The sequence below is a fragment of the Ipomoea triloba genome, chromosome 3 (genome assembly GCF_003576645.1).
Source record: "Ipomoea triloba cultivar NCNSP0323 chromosome 3, ASM357664v1".
Lineage (NCBI taxonomy): Eukaryota > Viridiplantae > Streptophyta > Magnoliopsida > Solanales > Convolvulaceae > Ipomoea > Ipomoea triloba.
The window spans coordinates 4931845-4950681 of record NC_044918.1 but is presented as its reverse complement, the minus strand read 5'-3'; the positions used below and the strand labels follow the sequence as shown (position 1 = coordinate 4950681).

General features: G+C 36.9%; 3 protein-coding genes and 1 pseudogene across 4 annotated transcripts; 1 reads left to right on the top strand and 3 right to left on the bottom strand.

Annotated features, from left to right (window-relative positions):
• Nucleotides 1-969: 969 nt before the first annotated feature.
• On the bottom strand, nt 970-3140 carry LOC116011703 (protein NUCLEAR FUSION DEFECTIVE 4-like). Its single transcript, XM_031251105.1, has 3 exons — nt 2812-3140; nt 1737-2521; nt 970-1570 (listed from the first exon to the last, which is right to left on the bottom strand). Exons 1-3 carry the CDS (start codon nt 3127-3129, stop codon nt 1081-1083), a joined length of 1593 nt encoding a protein of 530 aa, XP_031106965.1. The 5' UTR covers nt 3130-3140; the 3' UTR covers nt 970-1080.
• Nucleotides 3141-5305: 2165 nt separating this feature from the next.
• On the bottom strand, nt 5306-8371 carry LOC116012441 (annotated as a pseudogene).
• A 732-nt stretch (nt 8372-9103) lies between these two features.
• On the bottom strand, nt 9104-12807 carry LOC116012211 (ribosomal RNA small subunit methyltransferase B). Of its 2 annotated transcripts, none has more exons than XM_031251700.1 (10): nt 12598-12807; nt 12352-12496; nt 11788-11878; nt 10703-10912; nt 10407-10621; nt 10094-10225; nt 9819-9886; nt 9655-9716; nt 9422-9563; nt 9104-9349 (listed from the first exon to the last, which is right to left on the bottom strand). In XM_031251700.1, the coding sequence occupies exons 1-9, from the start codon at nt 12717-12719 to the stop codon at nt 9430-9432; spliced, it is 1179 nt and encodes a 392-aa protein (XP_031107560.1). In that variant the 5' UTR covers nt 12720-12807; the 3' UTR covers nt 9104-9349; nt 9422-9429. The 2 variants fall into 2 exon arrangements, with proteins under 2 accessions (XP_031107560.1, XP_031107561.1); XM_031251701.1 differs by having other exon boundaries at nt 10407-10618.
• Nucleotides 12808-13055: 248 nt separating this feature from the next.
• LOC116011847 (26S proteasome non-ATPase regulatory subunit 4 homolog) lies at nt 13056-16840 on the top strand. Its single transcript, XM_031251265.1, has 11 exons — nt 13056-13215; nt 13301-13414; nt 13545-13650; nt 14187-14301; nt 14404-14613; nt 14703-15012; nt 15133-15250; nt 15634-15737; nt 15823-15891; nt 16365-16449; nt 16554-16840. The coding sequence occupies exons 1-10, from the start codon at nt 13204-13206 to the stop codon at nt 16413-16415; spliced, it is 1209 nt and encodes a 402-aa protein (XP_031107125.1). The 5' UTR covers nt 13056-13203; the 3' UTR covers nt 16416-16449; nt 16554-16840.
• The last annotated feature ends 1997 nt before the right edge of the window (nt 16841-18837 follow it).

Below are 18837 nucleotides of genomic sequence, written 5' to 3'. Positions count from 1 at the left end.
AAAAATTAGGGAATTAGGGTTTAAGATGAATTTCGGATTTAAAAATGGTTAAATATAGAGCTGTGTACAATAAGTTAATTAGACTATTAAATATTTAAAGGTACAATTAAGTACATTAGCATGTGCTTTTAATGCATAGAAATTCAAAAACAGATTAGTAATCCATTATAGGTCCTGGCCATACTCTAGTTATCTCCGTGGAAGAAATCGATCTTCTTTGACAAAGGAGGAGAATGTTACGGTTATGGTGATGCTCCGGAGAAAAAATTAACGGTCGGATCACCGATTGCTGATTTTTCCAAAGGTAATTGGAGTGTTGTTGAGACTCTAACGTCTTCACCATTCGAGATACTTTGATGCACTAAAATGACATGATTTACTTAATTACACTTTTTTAAAAGTTTGGAGTTTAATTAAAATGTGCATTTAAGGTATGTATGATTATTGTTCAATTTCGATTTTGGATTTTACGATACACAATTTGATTCAAACTAGATAATTTAAATTAAATCGTAATCATCCCTAATTTGACCCTTTTCCCTCTTGGATTTGATGACATAAATGCCATAATGGTGGATTGGTGGGCGAGTGCAGTCTATTTAAGTATTTTCGAACCTAAATAAATATTACTCCGTCTATTTATGGTCTAAACTCATTGTAAATCCAATTATCAACAGTCAAAACCTACCTAATATTACTAGATTCATTACCATCCTTAAAATGGGTCATTCATCCTCCATAAAAGACTTGAAATAAATTGATTTAGATGAAACACCTCATTGGCTTAGCCAATAATAATAATAAGTACATGTACAAGTTCTATTTTAATTAAAGTGATTCATGTGGTTGGAGAGCATAATAGAGTTGTTGATAAGATCTCTGGCTATGAATGCGTTGAAAGATAGCAGAGGTATGAGAATTTCCATAGGCTATGATACCAAAAAATAAAATGAGAGAGAATGAACACACTTATATATACAATTGTACAGCGAATTGTTCCACCAATGTTCTTTCCCGGTACAGATTACAATGTTTTATAACGTGGGCGGAAATTAATAATTGTAACAAATTTCAAAACGATCACTTGACATAGGAGATTGAAGGCGGCGGCGCAGGCAACGCCTGGAACTTCTTGCGCTCAAACATCTTTCTGTACACTTTCCTCGTCCTAACCACCAACACCATATCCAACACAACCCCAAACCCGCAGGTGGCCGCCATGATCACAAACACAAGCCGGTAACAATGCGGTCCCGTGCAAACGCTCCCTCCGTCGCCGGAGCTGACGGCCTGGGCGTCGTACAAGTAGCCGGCGAGGAGGCCGGAGAACAGGAAAGAACCCAGGGGGAGATTGAGGATGAGAATGTTGTATAACAGACCGTAACATTTGAGACCAAACAAGTCCGATGCTACCGGGACCGTGACCGCGATTCGAGCTCCGTAACACATTCCGACCAATATGGAACCTATGTAGAGAGAACCGGAAAATCCAACGGCCATTACGACGTAGCCGATGATCATCAGGAGTTGCGACACTGCATTCCAGATTGGCCTTGGCATCCCAAGTTTCCTGTACAATTGACAAAACAATGTTAAAAATATGTCATTTTGTAACTGTAATGCATGTCTGATAGTTAAGGTTACTTAAATCTTGTCTTCTTTACTTTCTGTCATTATTTTTTTATTTTTTTGTTGGCATAACAAAATGAAGAATGTTGGAATGGTTATTAGCGTACCCGATGTAATGCTCGGAAGCCATGCCGGAAATGATGCGACCGAAGAAGCCCCAAATGCTAGTGAGTGAAATGAAGATGGAGACATCGGAATACCCGAGAGCTGCGCCCATCTGTCCTAGGTTGTTTGACACGCAGAGGCCAGTGCCCACTCCGCAAAGAAACGACACAAACAAAACCCAGAAATCAAACGTCAACAACGCTTCAACAATCGTATGATCTTCCCCGATCATCGGCCGGGGTCTAACCTCAGAAACATTGCCGCCGCCATCGTTTTTGACCAAAAGTGGCTCCTTTGTTCGCCCTTCCGGATCTGAAATTGACCCTGATTTAGCTACCATGAAGTACACAGGGACAAACAATGGCGTAACTAGCAGGACTAATAGGCCTATTGCGAATACCAAGGAAACCAATTGGCCATGGCTGCCGCTAAGATCAAAGACAGACAGATAGAGAGCTACTACGAAGGCAACGGCGTTGAAGAAATGGAAAATCAGGGATTGCTGCCGTTCCTCCGCGGCCGTGGACGGCGTTTCGCGGAGGAAAAAGGCGGCGATGAGGCAGACGACGGCGGGGACGATGGCTAAAGTGAGCAAGAAAGCAGAAGGATCAGAGGAGAACAGGGCAGTGCAGAGATCTGTGAATATGGCAGTGCTGAGACCCAAATATCCCTTCAAAATCCCAGAAACTGGGCCTTGGTTATTCTTGAAATTCCTCATGCAAGTCACTAACACTGCAGTGTTCATCCATGTCGTGCTGTTCCCTCCCATGCACAGAAACACACACATCTGCAAATGAAATTCTTAAACCATTCAAAAATCCCACCCTCAAATGCATATTTTAGTTTTTTGGAAGTCGGAACTATTTCTGTCACTAATATTACTTAATAAAGTGATGAATTTGATCTTTTAGCAACCTAAACCTATCACTTTGAACATAACTTAGAGATTAAAGATATCATATATATAACTCAGAGACTAAATGTCTAAATCTGTATTACAAGTATAACTTGAAGACCAAAAAATTATTTTTTCTATTTTATATTTATCCATTATATGATGAACAAATAATTAAGTACCTGCCAATAGGGGAGGGGTTGAATTCTCTGGCTAACGACAAGCCATTGAACGCCATAACCGATGAGACCTTCGACGCCACCTATGAGGAGTATAAGAGAGGTGGGAAGACGGTCGGAGGCGAGGCCGGCGAGGAGGCCGAAAGCCTTGCCGACATCTTTGGCGACGGAGAGGTTGTTGAGCTGAAGCTGGGAAAGAAACATGAGAGATTTGAGGGCGTTGGAGTAGTTGGAAAAGGTGTAGTTGTTGCCAGCAACGACCTGAACCCAGATGGCACAAACAAAGCCTACCCATTTTGATGACACAAATTGCACAGCCATTTCCAAATCGTAACAGAGAACGTACAAGAAGATTATTATAGGCTTAGGGTGAAGTAAAAGGTGTTTGTGTTTTGTGACAAAGAAGTGGAGAATATATGGTTGGTTTTGACCATGTTGAGTGTATTTATAGCGTTAGATAATATATATATATTTGGTTGATAAACAGGAAATTAATATTGAACATGGTTTTCATGGGTGTTGCTACCTGCTACTCCATGTTTAGGTTGTCCCTGGTTTAGACCTAGTGGTCCCTGTCTTAAGAAGTTAATTTGTCCTACGTAAATACGTATGGTGTGTTATTAAATTATTACAAATCACAATATTAATAAACATGATTTATTGATGTGATCATTTACGGAGTACATTTCAAAGTAATAATAAACTTTAATCTGATAATGATTGACCGTGGTTTATGTTTGGGAAATAGGAAACAATAATTTTATTTTACTTTCGAGTGATAAGGAGAATTTACAGTCACTATTTGATGAGTATATACAGATAAACCCGACATTGTGATCCTAGATGGTAAATGATCAGTGACCACAATGATATAAACTAGTATAGGTGTTCATAAGTGACCGGTTCAAAGCAACAAAATCAATAAATCACTCCAATTGAGAGTTGGACTTGTAACATTGTGATTACTAAATCAATAGTCTAACCAACTTGGATGGAGTTGCTCCTGGAAACAAAGGTAGGAAACTTGAAAGGGTGTCCAAATTGGTGGAGTATGATTTTCGTATCAGAAAGTTACAAATCTGATTCTTGTCAACATTTTACCATCGAGCCCGTCACACAAGGTTCACATTCTCGGATAGTTATTGGAGGTAAATATAAAAACAATATAGGATTTATTTATAATTTTTTTATATTTATAAATATTTTTTATACTCAATATGTATATTACTCTACTAGTAGTTTCATGAAAAAAAAAATCATACTAATAAATAAAAATAATGCACTAATTTCTCATCCACTCAATTTCTATTCAGTAATTTTATTTCACTCGTCTCTGAAAATAGAAAAAAAGAAAATATTATATGAAATGAAGTGAAAACTGGATGTTTTATCCGCAGTCGCGCACGATGATGATTGGACATATATATATATATATCCGTGGGAATTTAGCACTTTTCCCAGTTCCCACGACTTGGTCGTAGTTTCAATAAGCACAATCCAACTACGATTCAATATAATATTAAATATCAAATTGCCACTGAAAAGAGTGTAACGTGCTAATAAACAATACTTGGTAGATTTTGACTCGATCAAGTGGTCATCTGCTACAATAGACAAACATTGCTGATAAGGAAGGATGAAGCTTGATAAGAAGGGCCCTCACTCACTATTTTTTTAGAAGCTTCCGATCCTCAAAACCAGGTGTGCTTGACTGAAACAAGGTACTAGCTTAGGAATGAATTGGAACAGGGTACGACTTTCATTTCAACTTTCAAGCATCGCATTCTTTTTCTTATACAGTTTCAAACTTACATTTATGTACGAAGTTTTAGAAAATTTATGTGTGTTTCGATCAGTTTTTCGATAGTATGTGCAAGTCATCGACTCACATTGACTACGTCCATGTATTAATACATCAGTTTTTAGGGTTAGACCAATGTATGGTTTGACATGATTTATGGATCAGTTGGCCCGAGATGGGAGGGAAGTGAGGGCCCAAGACATAACAACACATTTATATGTTATAATGTTAATAGACAAATAACATGATATATAGTAAAACGTGATACAATCTAAATCAATTCAACATATAATTGTAGAATATATAATATTAAGAAAATGATCAAATAGACCTTTCAACTTTATAGGAGAAAGCAATTAGGCCCTAAAAATATTTTTTTCAAAAAAAAATTACAATTAAATACTCTAACTTGTCATTTTGGTATATCTGCACCAATAACTGATCATTAGTGTTTTAGAAACTAACCAGCTATCACCGATCAGTCGATCACTATTGTCAGTGAAGAAGTGACCAAAGTTGGCGATTGGATTGGTCACATTAATACTTTTTTTAATAAAATTTAGATGCTTATTTGATTATTTTTTCTATAATATTTAAATTTGATGATTCCTCTCAATTAATAGACTACTCTGTTGGGCTCTCTTACTTTGCTGAGACCAGATAAAATTTCAACGTCAAATTAAATTGTACACCCAATTAGTGCACTAATGTTCTTTCCGTGTACAAAGAACAAATCTTTACAATGTTTTGTTTTTTGAAAATCTTTACAATGTTTTCTTAACGTGGGCAGAAATTAACAAATAATAATTGCAACAAAAATCAAAATGATCACTCCAAGTATGAGTTCTTGCGCTCGAAGATCTTTCTATACACTTTCCTTGTCCTCACAACCAACACCATATCCAACACCCACCCAAACCCGCAGGCGGCCGCCATGATCACAAACACAAGCCGGTAACAATGCGGCCCCGTGCAAACGCTCCCTCCGTCACCGGAGCTGACGGCCTGAGCGTCGTACAAGTATCCGGCGAGGAGGCCGGAGAACAGGAAAGAACCCAAGGGGAGATTAACGATAAGAATGTTGTATAACAGACCGTATGATTTGAGACCAAACAGGTCTGATGCAATTGGGATAGTGACCGCTAATTGAACTCCGTAACACATTCCGACCAAAATGGAACCTACGTAGAGAGAACAAGAAAACCCGACAGCCATCACTGCATAGCCTATGATCATCAGGAATTTCGTCACTGCGTTCCAGATTGGTCTTGGCATCGCCAATTTCCTGCATAATTGACAAAATTATATTATAAAACTACAAAGTTCAAAGTTCAACTCCAAGTATCAATGCCTTATCACATATAGATAAACTAGCTAGACTGATTTATTTAGGGTGATAAGGCCAAATTTATTTAATTCACACTATCAGATAGTGGTTGCGGGTTCCCACATTACTCAAAAAATCATATTATAAAATCCAAAATTTCAAATTTGACTCCCAATAGCAGGGTCGATTTTTTTATTTTTGTGGTCCATTTCTTATAAATAAATGACGCCTTACTAAATGTATAAGCACAATCTTTAAAACTAATACTACCTTAAATTATAGGGGTGTAAATGAGGAGCCGCTCGAGCCGAACTCGAGCAGCTTGAAAATTGTCGAGCTCGCCGAGCCTTCCTTAATGAGCTCGAGCTCGACTCGCTTACACCCCTACCTTAAAAAAATATATATATATATGATTTTTCACTTCAAATAAGTATGAAGGGTGTAAATATATGATTTTTTACTTCGTATAAGTATGAAGGGTGTACCACCAGCTGAATGCAAAAATCACAGTTTCTACTCCAATTCACTTAAATTTAAATTAAGTAGCTATAGGTCAAAAATAAATATTGAGTCCTCTAAAAATTGAGGTCATATACTGTTGCCATCTTGCACGCCCTAAAATCCGATCATGTCTAATAGAAGGGTCTTCCTATTGACCTTTAATTCTTAGATGGAGCGGATTAGGCTAAAACCATATTATAAAACCAAACAAGTAGACAAAATCAAGAATGTCTTACTTGATATGATGCTCTGATGCCATGCCGGAAATGATGCGACCAAAAAACCCCCAAATGCTAGTGAGTGACACGAAAATGGAGACGCCGGCATAGCCCAGAGCAGCTCCCATCTGTCCTAGGTTGTTCGACACGCAGAGACCAGTGCCCACTCCGCAAAGAAACGACACAAACAAAACCCAGAAATCAAACGTCAACAATGCTTCAACCTCGTATGATCTTCCCCAATCATCGCCCGCGTTCTAACCTCAGAAACCACCTTAACATTCCCATCTTCATTTTTAATCAACAACGGCTCCTTTCCCTGCCCTTCAGAATCCAAACTCGACAACCCTAATTCATCCACCATTAAGTATATAGGCACAACCAACGGTGCCACTAAAAGGACTAGCAGGGCAATTGCGAAAACTAAAGAAACCACTTGGCCATGGCTGCCAGTGAAGTTAAAGATAGACAGATAGATAGCCACTGTGAAGGCAACAACGTTGAAGAACAGGAATATGTGGGAGTACTGTCTTTCCTCGGTGGGCGCAGGTGGCGATTCGCGGAGGAAAAAGGCGGCGATGAGGCAGACGACGGCGGGGATGAGAGCTAAAATAAGCAAGAAAGCGGAAGGATCAGAGGAGAAGAGGGCGGTGCAGAGGTCTGTGAATATGGCACTGCTCAGACCCAAGTATCCTTTCAAAATCCCAGAAACTGGGCCTTGGTTGTTCTTGAAATTTCTCATGCATGTCACTAACACTGCAGTGTTCATCCATGTCGTGCTGTTCCCTCCCATGCACAGGAATACACACATCTGCAAGTGTAATGTTTAAACTGTTCAAAATTGTGATGAAACTTGCACAAAATTCTAGTACTCCTTGTACATATCCTAGTTTACCTATGGATTTTTTATGCCTGTTTTGGTAAATTAGTTAGGTTATCAGCCAATTTTAGCTTATTTGATCACTATTAGCTGTTTGATTTGGTTAAATAATCAATACGAGTGTTTGATTAATTAGCTTTTTATAACAGTTTATTGCTCCAAAACACTACAATTCAAACAGTTTTTTAGAAAGTCATTTTGTATGTAATCAGCTATTAACTAACAACTAATTTACCAAACATCTTTTTATAATGCTATCAACTAGTCAAATCCACTAACTTAATCAGCTAACAACAATTTACCAAATACCTCCCTAGTCCCTAATGTACCTGCCAGTAAGAGAGCGGTTGAATTCTGGCGCTGACGACAAGCCATTGAGTTCCATAACCGATGAGGCCTTCGAGTCCACCTATGATGAGTATAAGCGAGGTGGGAAGACGGTCGGAGGCGAGGCCGGCGAGGAGGCCAAAAGCCTTGCCGACATCTTTGGCGACGGAGAGGTTGTTGAGCTGAAGCTGAGAAAGAGACATGAGATCGAGATTTGAGGGCGTTGGAGTAGTTGGAGAAGGTGTAGTTATTGCCAGCAATGGCCTCAACCCAGATCGCGCACACAAAGCCTAACCATTTCGATGCTGCTGGCTTCATCGGTGATAACAATTGCATCGCCATTTCTATCAGACAACAAGATCATCCATCAGTTTAGGACAAATCACAAATATAAAGGTGAGCTGAATTATTGGTTTCACTCTGCGTGTGTTGAGATATTTTTGGGAACTGTACTATGTTGAGATATTATTGGGGAGACTGAGTGAGATTCTATTTTTTTTTTTAAAGTGATATTTTGTGAGTTCTATTATATGTACTTTCAATTGATGAGTAGTTATATTTATATTGTCATTCCGATAAAATATCTAATATTAAAATTTTGTGAAGGGAGTGGGGAGTAAAAATTAAGAATAGCAGTAGTATTTTTCATATTTCGTTGATTGAGATATTCGACCAACTGGGTCATTGTCATCCAATTAAATAGAATAAAATTATATGGATAAATTTTTATAACCTGACAACAAACTCTTTTTATTTAATTAAAAGCAATAAAAACTTTAATGATTTTAAATGTCATCTCTTATTCTCTTCTGGTCCCTACCAAATGAAGAATAAACATTGTATGAAAAATCATGTTGCATCACCAATCACGAAAATGATTGGACGATGCACTTTTCCTACGACTCCGTCTAGGTATCATAGCGCTCTTGGGAGTTGGGACATTCACAATAATGCATTTTTTGAAATTCTTTCACAAGGAAAAATCAAAGAGTAATTTTTAACAAATGAAAAGATGGATTTTTAGAAAAAAAATTATTCTTGCAAATTAATTTTTTTGTGAGACCAACTTGCTGACATTTTTCCCGCGCAATCTGCACGTTTAGGCTATGCATGCGCCCAACATGGCACGTTTAAGACAATTTTAATTTATTTTATTTTATTTTTTCTTTTTCACCTCTTTTTTTTCCTCTCTCTTAGTTGAGATCTCAAAAACTACACAAAAAAAAAACAAATAATAAAAATAAAAATTCAAACTATTGAGGGTGCTCAATAAAAATCAAAAGCATCTGGTGCATTATAAATTTATTTTTTAATGTTAATAGAATTAGCTAAATCATTTGCATTTTATCCATGGATCTGATCTATGCTTCTTTGTAATGTGCTGCAATCTGATCCATGAAGACAGCGCTCCACCTCCATGAACAATCTGCAGAGATCCCTTCATTCTCGAGTTGATAATATGCAATAACACTGGTCTCAATAGTAACCTGCATTGTATCACTGTAAGATCGAGTGATAATGGCATGCATCAGAAAACTATGAATACTATTGGGAAGTACCATTTGTCCTAAATCGCTAGTTTTGTGAACTTTGCAACAAAGAGTCCACTAGTGCAAGATGTGAGAGGATCAAAGCGCAGGGTTTTTGGTATCCGCCCGCTCTTACATGGCCAATTCCTGGCAGCATCAATCTCAAGCAACTCTACAAGAACCGAGCGAGAGAATTGTTTGCACAAAAGATAGGGTATAAAAGATAAGCATTTATGCAAGTATAATCAAAATTACAAATGTACCTGCAGAGCTGTTCTCTGAAAGGAACTTATCCACTACATCTTCATTCTGTGCATCAGTTAAACTATTTCACAAACAAAACAGAAAAGAGAAGGTTTGTGAGTGATCTTTAAGAATGGCAACAAAAAAGGAAACTGTTACTCAACAAACACGAGTGGGTGGATACCTGCAAGTGCTGTAGACAAGGAACCCTCCCACTTTAAGCAATTTGAACCCATTTGTTAAAAGTTGAAGCTGCAAAAGAAGGGTAAAAATGTAAAAATACATGAGAAAGAGCGGGATAATCAAACAGCATAGTGAACACCAGATAAAAGAAAAGAGGTAATTGAGTGGTATATGGTGGTAGTTTCCTTTCTAATAGCAGTGTTTTGTTAACTTCGTCAACCGCTATAGAGAAAAGAAAACCAATTTAGCACGTTATATAACAAAAAAATTTCAAACCTGAAGGATGGCCAGGTCATCAGTTCTCTCTGCATCCAATACGCGGCGCTGGAAAGTCGTCCAGCCCCACTGCTCAAATTTTTGGATATGTTTGATTGAACCATCATGAGTACACTCTGCATCCACAAGAACCTGGCTTAAACTCAAATCAGTATATGATTACCATAAACAGAAATAAAACGCAGCAGAACAAACTAAAACTACTGATGATGATGAATCTAGAGGATAAACACCACAGTATTCACTGAAATGGAAAACAAAATCCCAAAATGATTTAGGAAGAAGAAGAGGTAACATAAAACTTTGACAATACCTTGTCATAGCCAAACTCAAATACATAACCGCAATGTGCCCGCTGATATAATTTATTTTTTGTCAGCCCAACTACCCCAGAATTTGTTCCATAAAATATAAGCTCTGGTTCTTGAGTTGATGAGAATACTTTAGAAAGGCCCTTTTCCCTTGCTATAGCTTCCCTTTTCCTCTCTTTCCATGGTCTCCACGACTTCCACTCCTTGTATACTTCTTCTTCAGTTTTCAAAAATCTGTCAGTGGTTTAATTATAGAGCACGTGAAATATAGTTGCACATAGGTTGACAACATATTTACCAGATTCATTCCGTGATTCTGAAACCAGATTGGCACTAACAGGGGGGAGAGAAAATGTGGTTCCATCAGCAACAAATAGACGACAATGATCACCAAGTGCATATTTAAGTAGCATGCTTCTACAAGCTGCTAAGCGGTGTTTTGCAACATCAACACCAGTCACAGAACCAGAGCTGCCAAGAATGTCCAACATCATACAAAGTTTAGCACCTAGAGAGACATAACGAAATTGTAAATTTCACTTCAAGCTTTATCAGATCTAAGCTGCATTTTGCTAACAGAAAACATGCTTCTATAGACCACACAAATAAATGATTTTTATTTTCTTCATTTTTTTGACAAGGATGATATTATTGAGAGAGAGAGAGAGAGAGAAACAGGAGTATCATAGATTCCCTACCCTGAAGATACTGTCCCACAACATTGCCAATTCCATATTCACAAGAGTGAACAATCCAATCCCAACAGTATTGATAAAAAAAAAAATGAAGGATATCTACAAAATACTGATTGGTATTTTTATTGTACTGAACATTCAGTGAATTGGAATAAAGATGCCCGAAAACCACAACTTTCCCACACCCTAATGATTCTACACAATAAGGAGTTAAGGAAAACAAAATCCCATCTTGTATTAGGTAATGTAAATTGTAAGCTATGTACCAAGTAGAAAATTTTAGAATGCAACTGTAAGCTTTGTGATTAAAGACGAAAAGTTAAAGTTGGTCTCGATTACATTCCAATCCTAAACTTAACAAAGTTACCGCATCAGGCTGCATACGTAACTGTTGAAGACATAATGGAGCATTATCAGGAGCATTATCAGCAGTGGAGTATTATAATATTAGCTAGATAATGTAGTATTAGCTGGGTAGTGGAATAGTGGAGTATTATTAGCAATAATGCTCAGATTTTTAGGCCTCTTGTCTGATTTCTCCTAGTATATATATGTGTACCAATGTATGAATGAAAACACACTGAAATAAAGTAAACAAGAGAGTTTAAGCTACTGCATTTAGTTTGTTAACAGTAACCATAAAATTCAAGATGCATTTATTTGATTACAACAAACAAATAGAATTTACCAGGAGCAGCACAGAGATCAAGGACATGATCTCCTACTGAGATGTCCAGAGCTAAAACAGCAGCTCCAGATGCTGCATCGATTCCATATATCTGAACAGTAAAGTAATATATGTTGGACGGTGTTCTTTTGCTTTGTAAAACTACAAATACCAGCTTTGACAAATCATACTACATCTAAGATAAAAGTAGCCTGATAATTGCAAAGCAAAATATCCCTTAAGAGTCTTAAGACTACCTGACCAGACCAGACCAATCAAACCAAGAAAAATGGGAAAGATTATAAATTTATTAAAAAGAAATCCAAGAATGCAATTTTCACTTTTGTTTTCTGGAAATGGACATCTTAATTTAACCAAGCTGAATTTAATACAGAGGTAATAAACAGAGAGGCACTTTCTTCTTTTGTATAGACAATCAAATTATGGCAATAAGTGTAATGCTAGATTCTCTCTGTTTCACTTCCACTACCTAATGTAGGAGTGCAAAAGAGAAGGAAATCATCATTATCCTACTAGTAACTGCTTATTAAGTAAGAGTAACATCTGAAAATAAAAATTATTCACCTTTCCTTCTTGGTATGCCTTTGAGCTAGCTATTCGAACATCAGGTGGAAGATAATAGAAATCCGGCAACCAAGACACCTTTTCCAGTTTACATCCAACATCAGCTTCAATTTCTTCTTTATAAGTCTCATAACCTGGCTTTAACCTTCAAAAACAAAAACTTGATAATTGCACAAATACATTTGTCATGTATATACACACACAAATACATAGAGAGAGAGAGAGAGAGAGAGAGAGAAGGGGTACCTAATATACCGAGGTATTGAATCGGAGGCAGCGTAAATGGAAGGGTCTATGCCATTCTGATTCAGAAATTCAAGGAATGCTTCCGGTAGTGGAAAATTTGAGGAGTTGGCCTCCGCGTCCATTGCCCCTCTGACCTCTGTACTGTAATTTTACCCTACCCTTCCCCGGAACAATCGTCTCACCACCGGCGGCAACGTGCCAACTCTAAATTATAGGAAGTTAATTGACTTACACAACTGTATGGGGTAATAATGTTCATATGTAATAATGTTTGGGGTTTAACGGACTAATTTTTTTTACCTAATTTAATTAAAAAGGAAAAAGATTTACCGGGCTATTGGGCTACAATATTCAATATTAACGTCCCTAATTGCAGCTGGACATACTGAGTTTGCATTAACAGGCCCAATCCAACAACCAATTCGGGCTTTTATATGAATCCTCTTTCAAACATCCATACGAGTTACGACCGAGGTATTCCCTTCAGCAAGTAAACCCGAATTCCATTTCGCGTACGGACGAGAAACATATGAACAGAGTCCATATATAGAGCCTCTTTGCAATTCAATCTTACGTCTTCACAGCTATTCTTCGTCTTCAATAACCATGGTGCTCGAGGTATGCTTCGTTGCTTTTATATGCATTGTTGTCAATTTCACTATTCCAATGTTTTTTTTCTTTAAATTTCTATTATTTGTTACAGGCAACTATTATCTGCATCGACAATTCGGAGTGGATGCGGAATGGCGATTATTCTCCCAATAGGTTTCAAGCTCAATCTGACGCCGTTAATCTCATATGTGGTGCAAAAACCCAGGTTTTTCTTAGTTTATTCTGTAATTGTAGTGCAAGGAGTTTGTGATTTGGTTAAGAGTTGAAATTTTGTGTGTAAATTTTAAAAATTTTGGCTGATTATCATATTGTGGATTTTATTTACTGTTGTGTAGTCTAATCCGGAGAATACAGTGGGAGTACTGACTATGGCTGGTAAAGGGGTTCGTGTTTTAGTGACTCCTACCAGTGATCTCGGAAAAATCTTAGCTTGCACGCACGGTGAGCTTACAACTCAAAGCTTCTTGTTTTCAATGTTCATTAGCTTGCAGGGCAAATTTTGGCATTGATTAGGTATATAAGACCTGTTAACTTGGGATGAATGATGAATCTTAAGTGCCCTGCAATATTTAGAAATGGTCTAATTACTTATAGAACGAATAACTAAGGGAGTCAAGTTATCATTTGTGCCCAAGCAATTCATGGAGTGAAATTACTGTTTGTTTGGAGTTTTTGCTCCCTTTTGAGTGACTATGCAATTTATGATTGTTGAGAGATTTAGCATTCGTGGTAGTTGTTCTTTGAGCTGGCAGCTAAGTGGAAAACCAGAAGAAGCTACCTCTTTATACTGAATTGTTGAAATTTATTGTTCTGTAATTGGTTATTAACTTCTATGTTTCTTATAGTACCAGTATATAGGAGTACATTTCCTTGATCCACTAATATGCTTCCCTTATGGTACATCATTGTGTTTTCTAGTCATTTTGTCCCTTAGTATCATGTTTGGTCATGTAACAAAGCTTTTGTATCCAATTCAGGGTTAGAAATAGGTGGTGAAATGAATTTGGCAGCTGGAATTCAGGTGGCCCAACTGGCTCTCAAGCATCGCCAGAACAAAAATCAGCAGCAGAGGATTATTGTTTTTGCTGGAAGGTGAGTATCGCTGGATTCTTCTGCATATTTTTGGACTTTTTGCTGCTATAACTTCTTATCTTTTTCTTTTTTTAAAAATCATTTTTTATATTGTCTCTTCAGCCCTGTTAACTATGACAAGAAGGTGTTGGAGATGATAGGGAGAAAGTTAAAAAAGAACAGTGTATCACTGGATGTTGTTAATTTTGGTGAAGAGGATGAAGGGAAAGCTGAGAAGCTTGAGGCACTGGTTGCTGCAGTAAACAACAACAATAGCAGTCACATTGTTCATGTTCCTCCTGGTCCTAATGCTCTTTCAGATGTGCTAATAAGGTTTTGTAGCTGCTTCACACATTTGAATTGTCTAATTTCATGAAACTATAATGGCATGGCAAATTTTATATCTGGTCTGTACTCGGCAGTACTCCTATCTTTACTGGTGATGAGGAAGGAGGAAGTGGTTTTGCTGCAGCAGCTGCGGCAGCTTCTGCTGGTGGATTATCTGGCTTTGAATTTGGTGTCGATCCCAACTTGGATCCTGAACTTGCCCTGGCACTTCGAGTTTCAATGGAAGAAGAAAGAGCAAGACAAGAAGCAGCTGCAAAGAGGGCTGCCGAAGAAACTGCAGAACAAGAGAAAGGAGAAAATCAGCCTGCTATCCAAGATGTTGGCATGACAGAAAATGTTTCTGCTGGAATATCTGAATCTGAAAGCAAGGCTTCTGATCTAATGGTTGGGATCCTTCAATAACTATATATATTATAAGAAAAACTGGACAAAAACCAAAAGGACTAGTTTCAATTTTCAGAAGTGAGTTTCATTAACACCCAAGCTTTCTTGGATACATTTCAGGATGATGACAATGCCTTGTTGGAGCAGGCACTAGCTATGTCTATGGGTTCTACTTCTAACGATGCCACACGAGACATTAACATGCAAGAAGCAGCTTCAGATGAAGAATTGGCAATTGGTGAGTAATTTCAGTGGATAAGTCAAGTTCTCTTTGTAATTTTTAAAAGATTTTGATGGATTTATCCACTTGAAAACTGAAACATCTGCCCCACACTGTGGGCATTTGGTAAACATTTTTTTTGCTCTTCTCTTATTCCAAAGTAACATTTGTGTGTAAGATGGTATTGCTCAAATTAGTAATAGGTCAAGGCTGACCTGACACTAAATAGTCTCAAGTCTCAACTGATAGCCTCAGTGAGCCTTGCTTAACTTCCTGAACTATTTGAAAGTGTTCGAAACCTGTTTGGAATCTTCTGAAATCTGAACTGAGCCATTGTTCTAAAGAGTTTTCTTGTAGTAGTAAATTTCTTCTGAATTTTCTTCCTCATGCTGTGCTTGTAGCCCTTAAATTGTCTTTGCAAGACGTTGAAAATGACCAGTCAAATCCTACTGATATGAGCAAGTTGTTGACCGATCAGTCCTACATGTCTTCTGTTCTTGCTTCCGTAAGTTTATGATATGTTAAAGCATTCATTTTACTTGTCATATCATACTGGATTTAACGATCCAAGTACCTATCTTTTTACACAGCTTCCAGGTGTTGATCCTAATGATCCAGCAGTTAGAGATTTGCTAGCTTCCATGCAAAGCCAGTCTGAGGTGAGCTCACTCATCCAACTAGTAACAGCACACAGGTCCTATTACTGTGTGTCTCGTGGTTATATATAGATTTATTCTTTGTGCCTTACCTATTGTTTCCTTTTATATTGGGATGAAAATTATAAATGATAGTAATATATGGTTTACTGGAATTAGGAGACTGAATCATGAAAATAGGTGGGAATAACACCTAAATCTCAAAAACCTTCATATGGGGTTTAGATATTCAATCATCTTAAAGAACCAAGATTGAGGTGTTTGCACATAAATTTCGGGTTTCTCCGCATTTCCTACACATAATGATAACTGGATGTAACATTTACCTGTCGTCAAATTTACCATGTTCTTGGTGAATCAGTTCTGATTCATTAGCACATTGGCATAAAAAATTGACGCCCTTTCTACATATGCTCGAAACTAGCCGCCTCCTTCCAACTCTTTCTAAAACTTGAATTTTATTTGACTTGGCTTAGTCCGAGGAGAAGAAGGACGAGGATAACGCATCTAAAGAGGACAAAAACTGATCATGCCTGGTTTGCGTCCAATCCGTTCACCATGGTATGGTTTTAGATCTCAAAAGTGTTCTGTATCCTTAACCTATATTCTTCATTATTAATTATTTCTATCCATAATATTGGCCTTCCTTGTTCTCAACTTCCCAGGTTATATCAGGATCAAGTATATTGCTGCATGCTGATCATATTATATTGCTTCTGGGAATGCAAACAAACCAATTCTGTTCTGTTCAAAAAGGATGTGTTGAACTCAGTTTCAGAATGCTGATGAAAATTTATTTATCTGCCTGGGATTCTCTGTTATATTAACTCTCTTTTATTCTGTAGCAACTGAACTACATGAATTGTGATGGCGCCACACTGATAATGTTAGGTCTCATTCCATTCGGGGCATTTCAAAACACGAAATCCATATTGCATGTCACTTGCATTTACGGCATGTTTGATTTGCAAAATAGGCATGCAATGGAGTAACATTCTCGGAAATAGGCCTATTCATTTATTTGGTAATAGCTTTCTTGGGAATGAGCTATTCCCCTTAGCAGAATAGTTCTCATTCCATTCGGAAATTTGCTAAATTCCTACGAATATATAAATTTTAGGGACGTTTTGGTCTAAAATGGGAATCAATGAATCAATCATTAAAAAACATTATTAATAACATTGAAATTAAAATTAATAAACATTATTAAAATTGAAATTAATATCATTATTAAAAAAAGAAAAAAACAATCGACAACAACAAATCTTGACGTGTAAGTTTTAAATCCATAAACCAAACACCCCCACAATGAGGGGTTGTCCAATTCATGTTTCCATTAAGTTTTGTTGTGTTTTATAAAATTATACATTATGCAAGTTCTGTAATACATTTGTGAATCCTTGTTACGAATATCGTTTGGCAATTAAGATCCTTAGACTTTTACAAATTAACCAAATTTGATATAATATGTGAATAATACTTATATTTCACAGTGTTTTAGATATTTTGGATTGAATTTGGTTAATTAAAAAAATGTTAAATAGGCCAATAAATTAAATACAAAAATGTAACTAGGCCAGCTAATTAAAAATTGAAATTGACTCCCCAAAGAAGTCAAAGACATGCAATCCAAATAAATAGTTATTGCTCTTGTTAATAGTCGGTCACCTTGCTTACGTGATATTTTTTGCTTATTGTATTTTTAAGTCAACTACTACTATTATTATTATTATTATTATTATTATTATTATTGTTGTTGTTGTTGTTGTTGTTGTTGTTGTTGAATGGAAGAAGTTTGACAAAGCATATTTACTTTATTCTTTACTATTCGAAGACTTTTTTAGAGATAAAATAGTTTCGTATGAAGACAACTGCCATGACTATCTTCAATTTAACATTTTAACATCTTTTTAATTTAATTATTCATTTAAGATTCATCATATCCCCTTAGCATATTCCATTTTAGATCTAGGAGTTGAATTTTTTGAGGTTAAATATGAAGCTCACTTTTTCTAAGGTCGAAGATGAAGTCATCTCATAAATTGAAGATTCCAAAGGAGGTTGAAGATCAGAGAATGATGGAAATGCAGGTGAGGGGTGGGTACAATAGCTTTATGCACATCAACACAAATAAAATAAAATAAAATTAAAAAACATTTTATCGAGAGTAACCAGTTATTTGATTGAATTGCACTAATTTAATTTGCTTGGAAGTTTTTTAGTCGAGTGGTCCAACTAGATGACAATTTCGACCCTTTTTCTTAAAAATTTAAAAAAAAAATACCCCTCTTAAATTCCCTCTTGTGATATATAAGGAGAAATTATGAGAGAAAAATTTAGAAAGAGTAAGTCTATTGTGGATTACGATTCATTATGTGTATAATGGACACTGATCTAGATCATGTACCTACCGTGGCGTATGGGTTGAAAGTCAGGACAACAAGCCACTAAGTTAGGAGTGTTGTAACGGTCCAAGTTAACAACATCCTCAATAGTGAAGGTTTTTTTTTTGTTGGTTTTTAGGAAGCCAAGTAGGAGAGATGAGAGAGAGAGAAAACGGGAGAGAAAAGGAAAAAGGAAAAAAAAAATTTGACAATTTTTTTAAAGAGGGATCGCAACGGCCTTGGGTTTAGAGTGGCCGCCCACTGGGGCGTGCATCCTTCCATGTTTTTTTCCCCTCCTGCAAAAATCAAGGTCTTTGCAGGAGAAAAAAATAAGGAAAAATCAAGCATCCCATTTCTGAAAAAATCACTCCATCAGTTTTTAGCATGGCAAAAAATCATTTCAAAACCTCTATTGGGGATGCTCTAAGGGTAAATGTCTAAAGTGATCTGAGACATCAAACTCCTTATATAGTGCAAATGACTTTCCAAATGCTTGACAAATGTACGGCTTTTATTGGTCTCTCGTCTTAGCTATACATGTGTACTCCACTACTTGTCACATTAC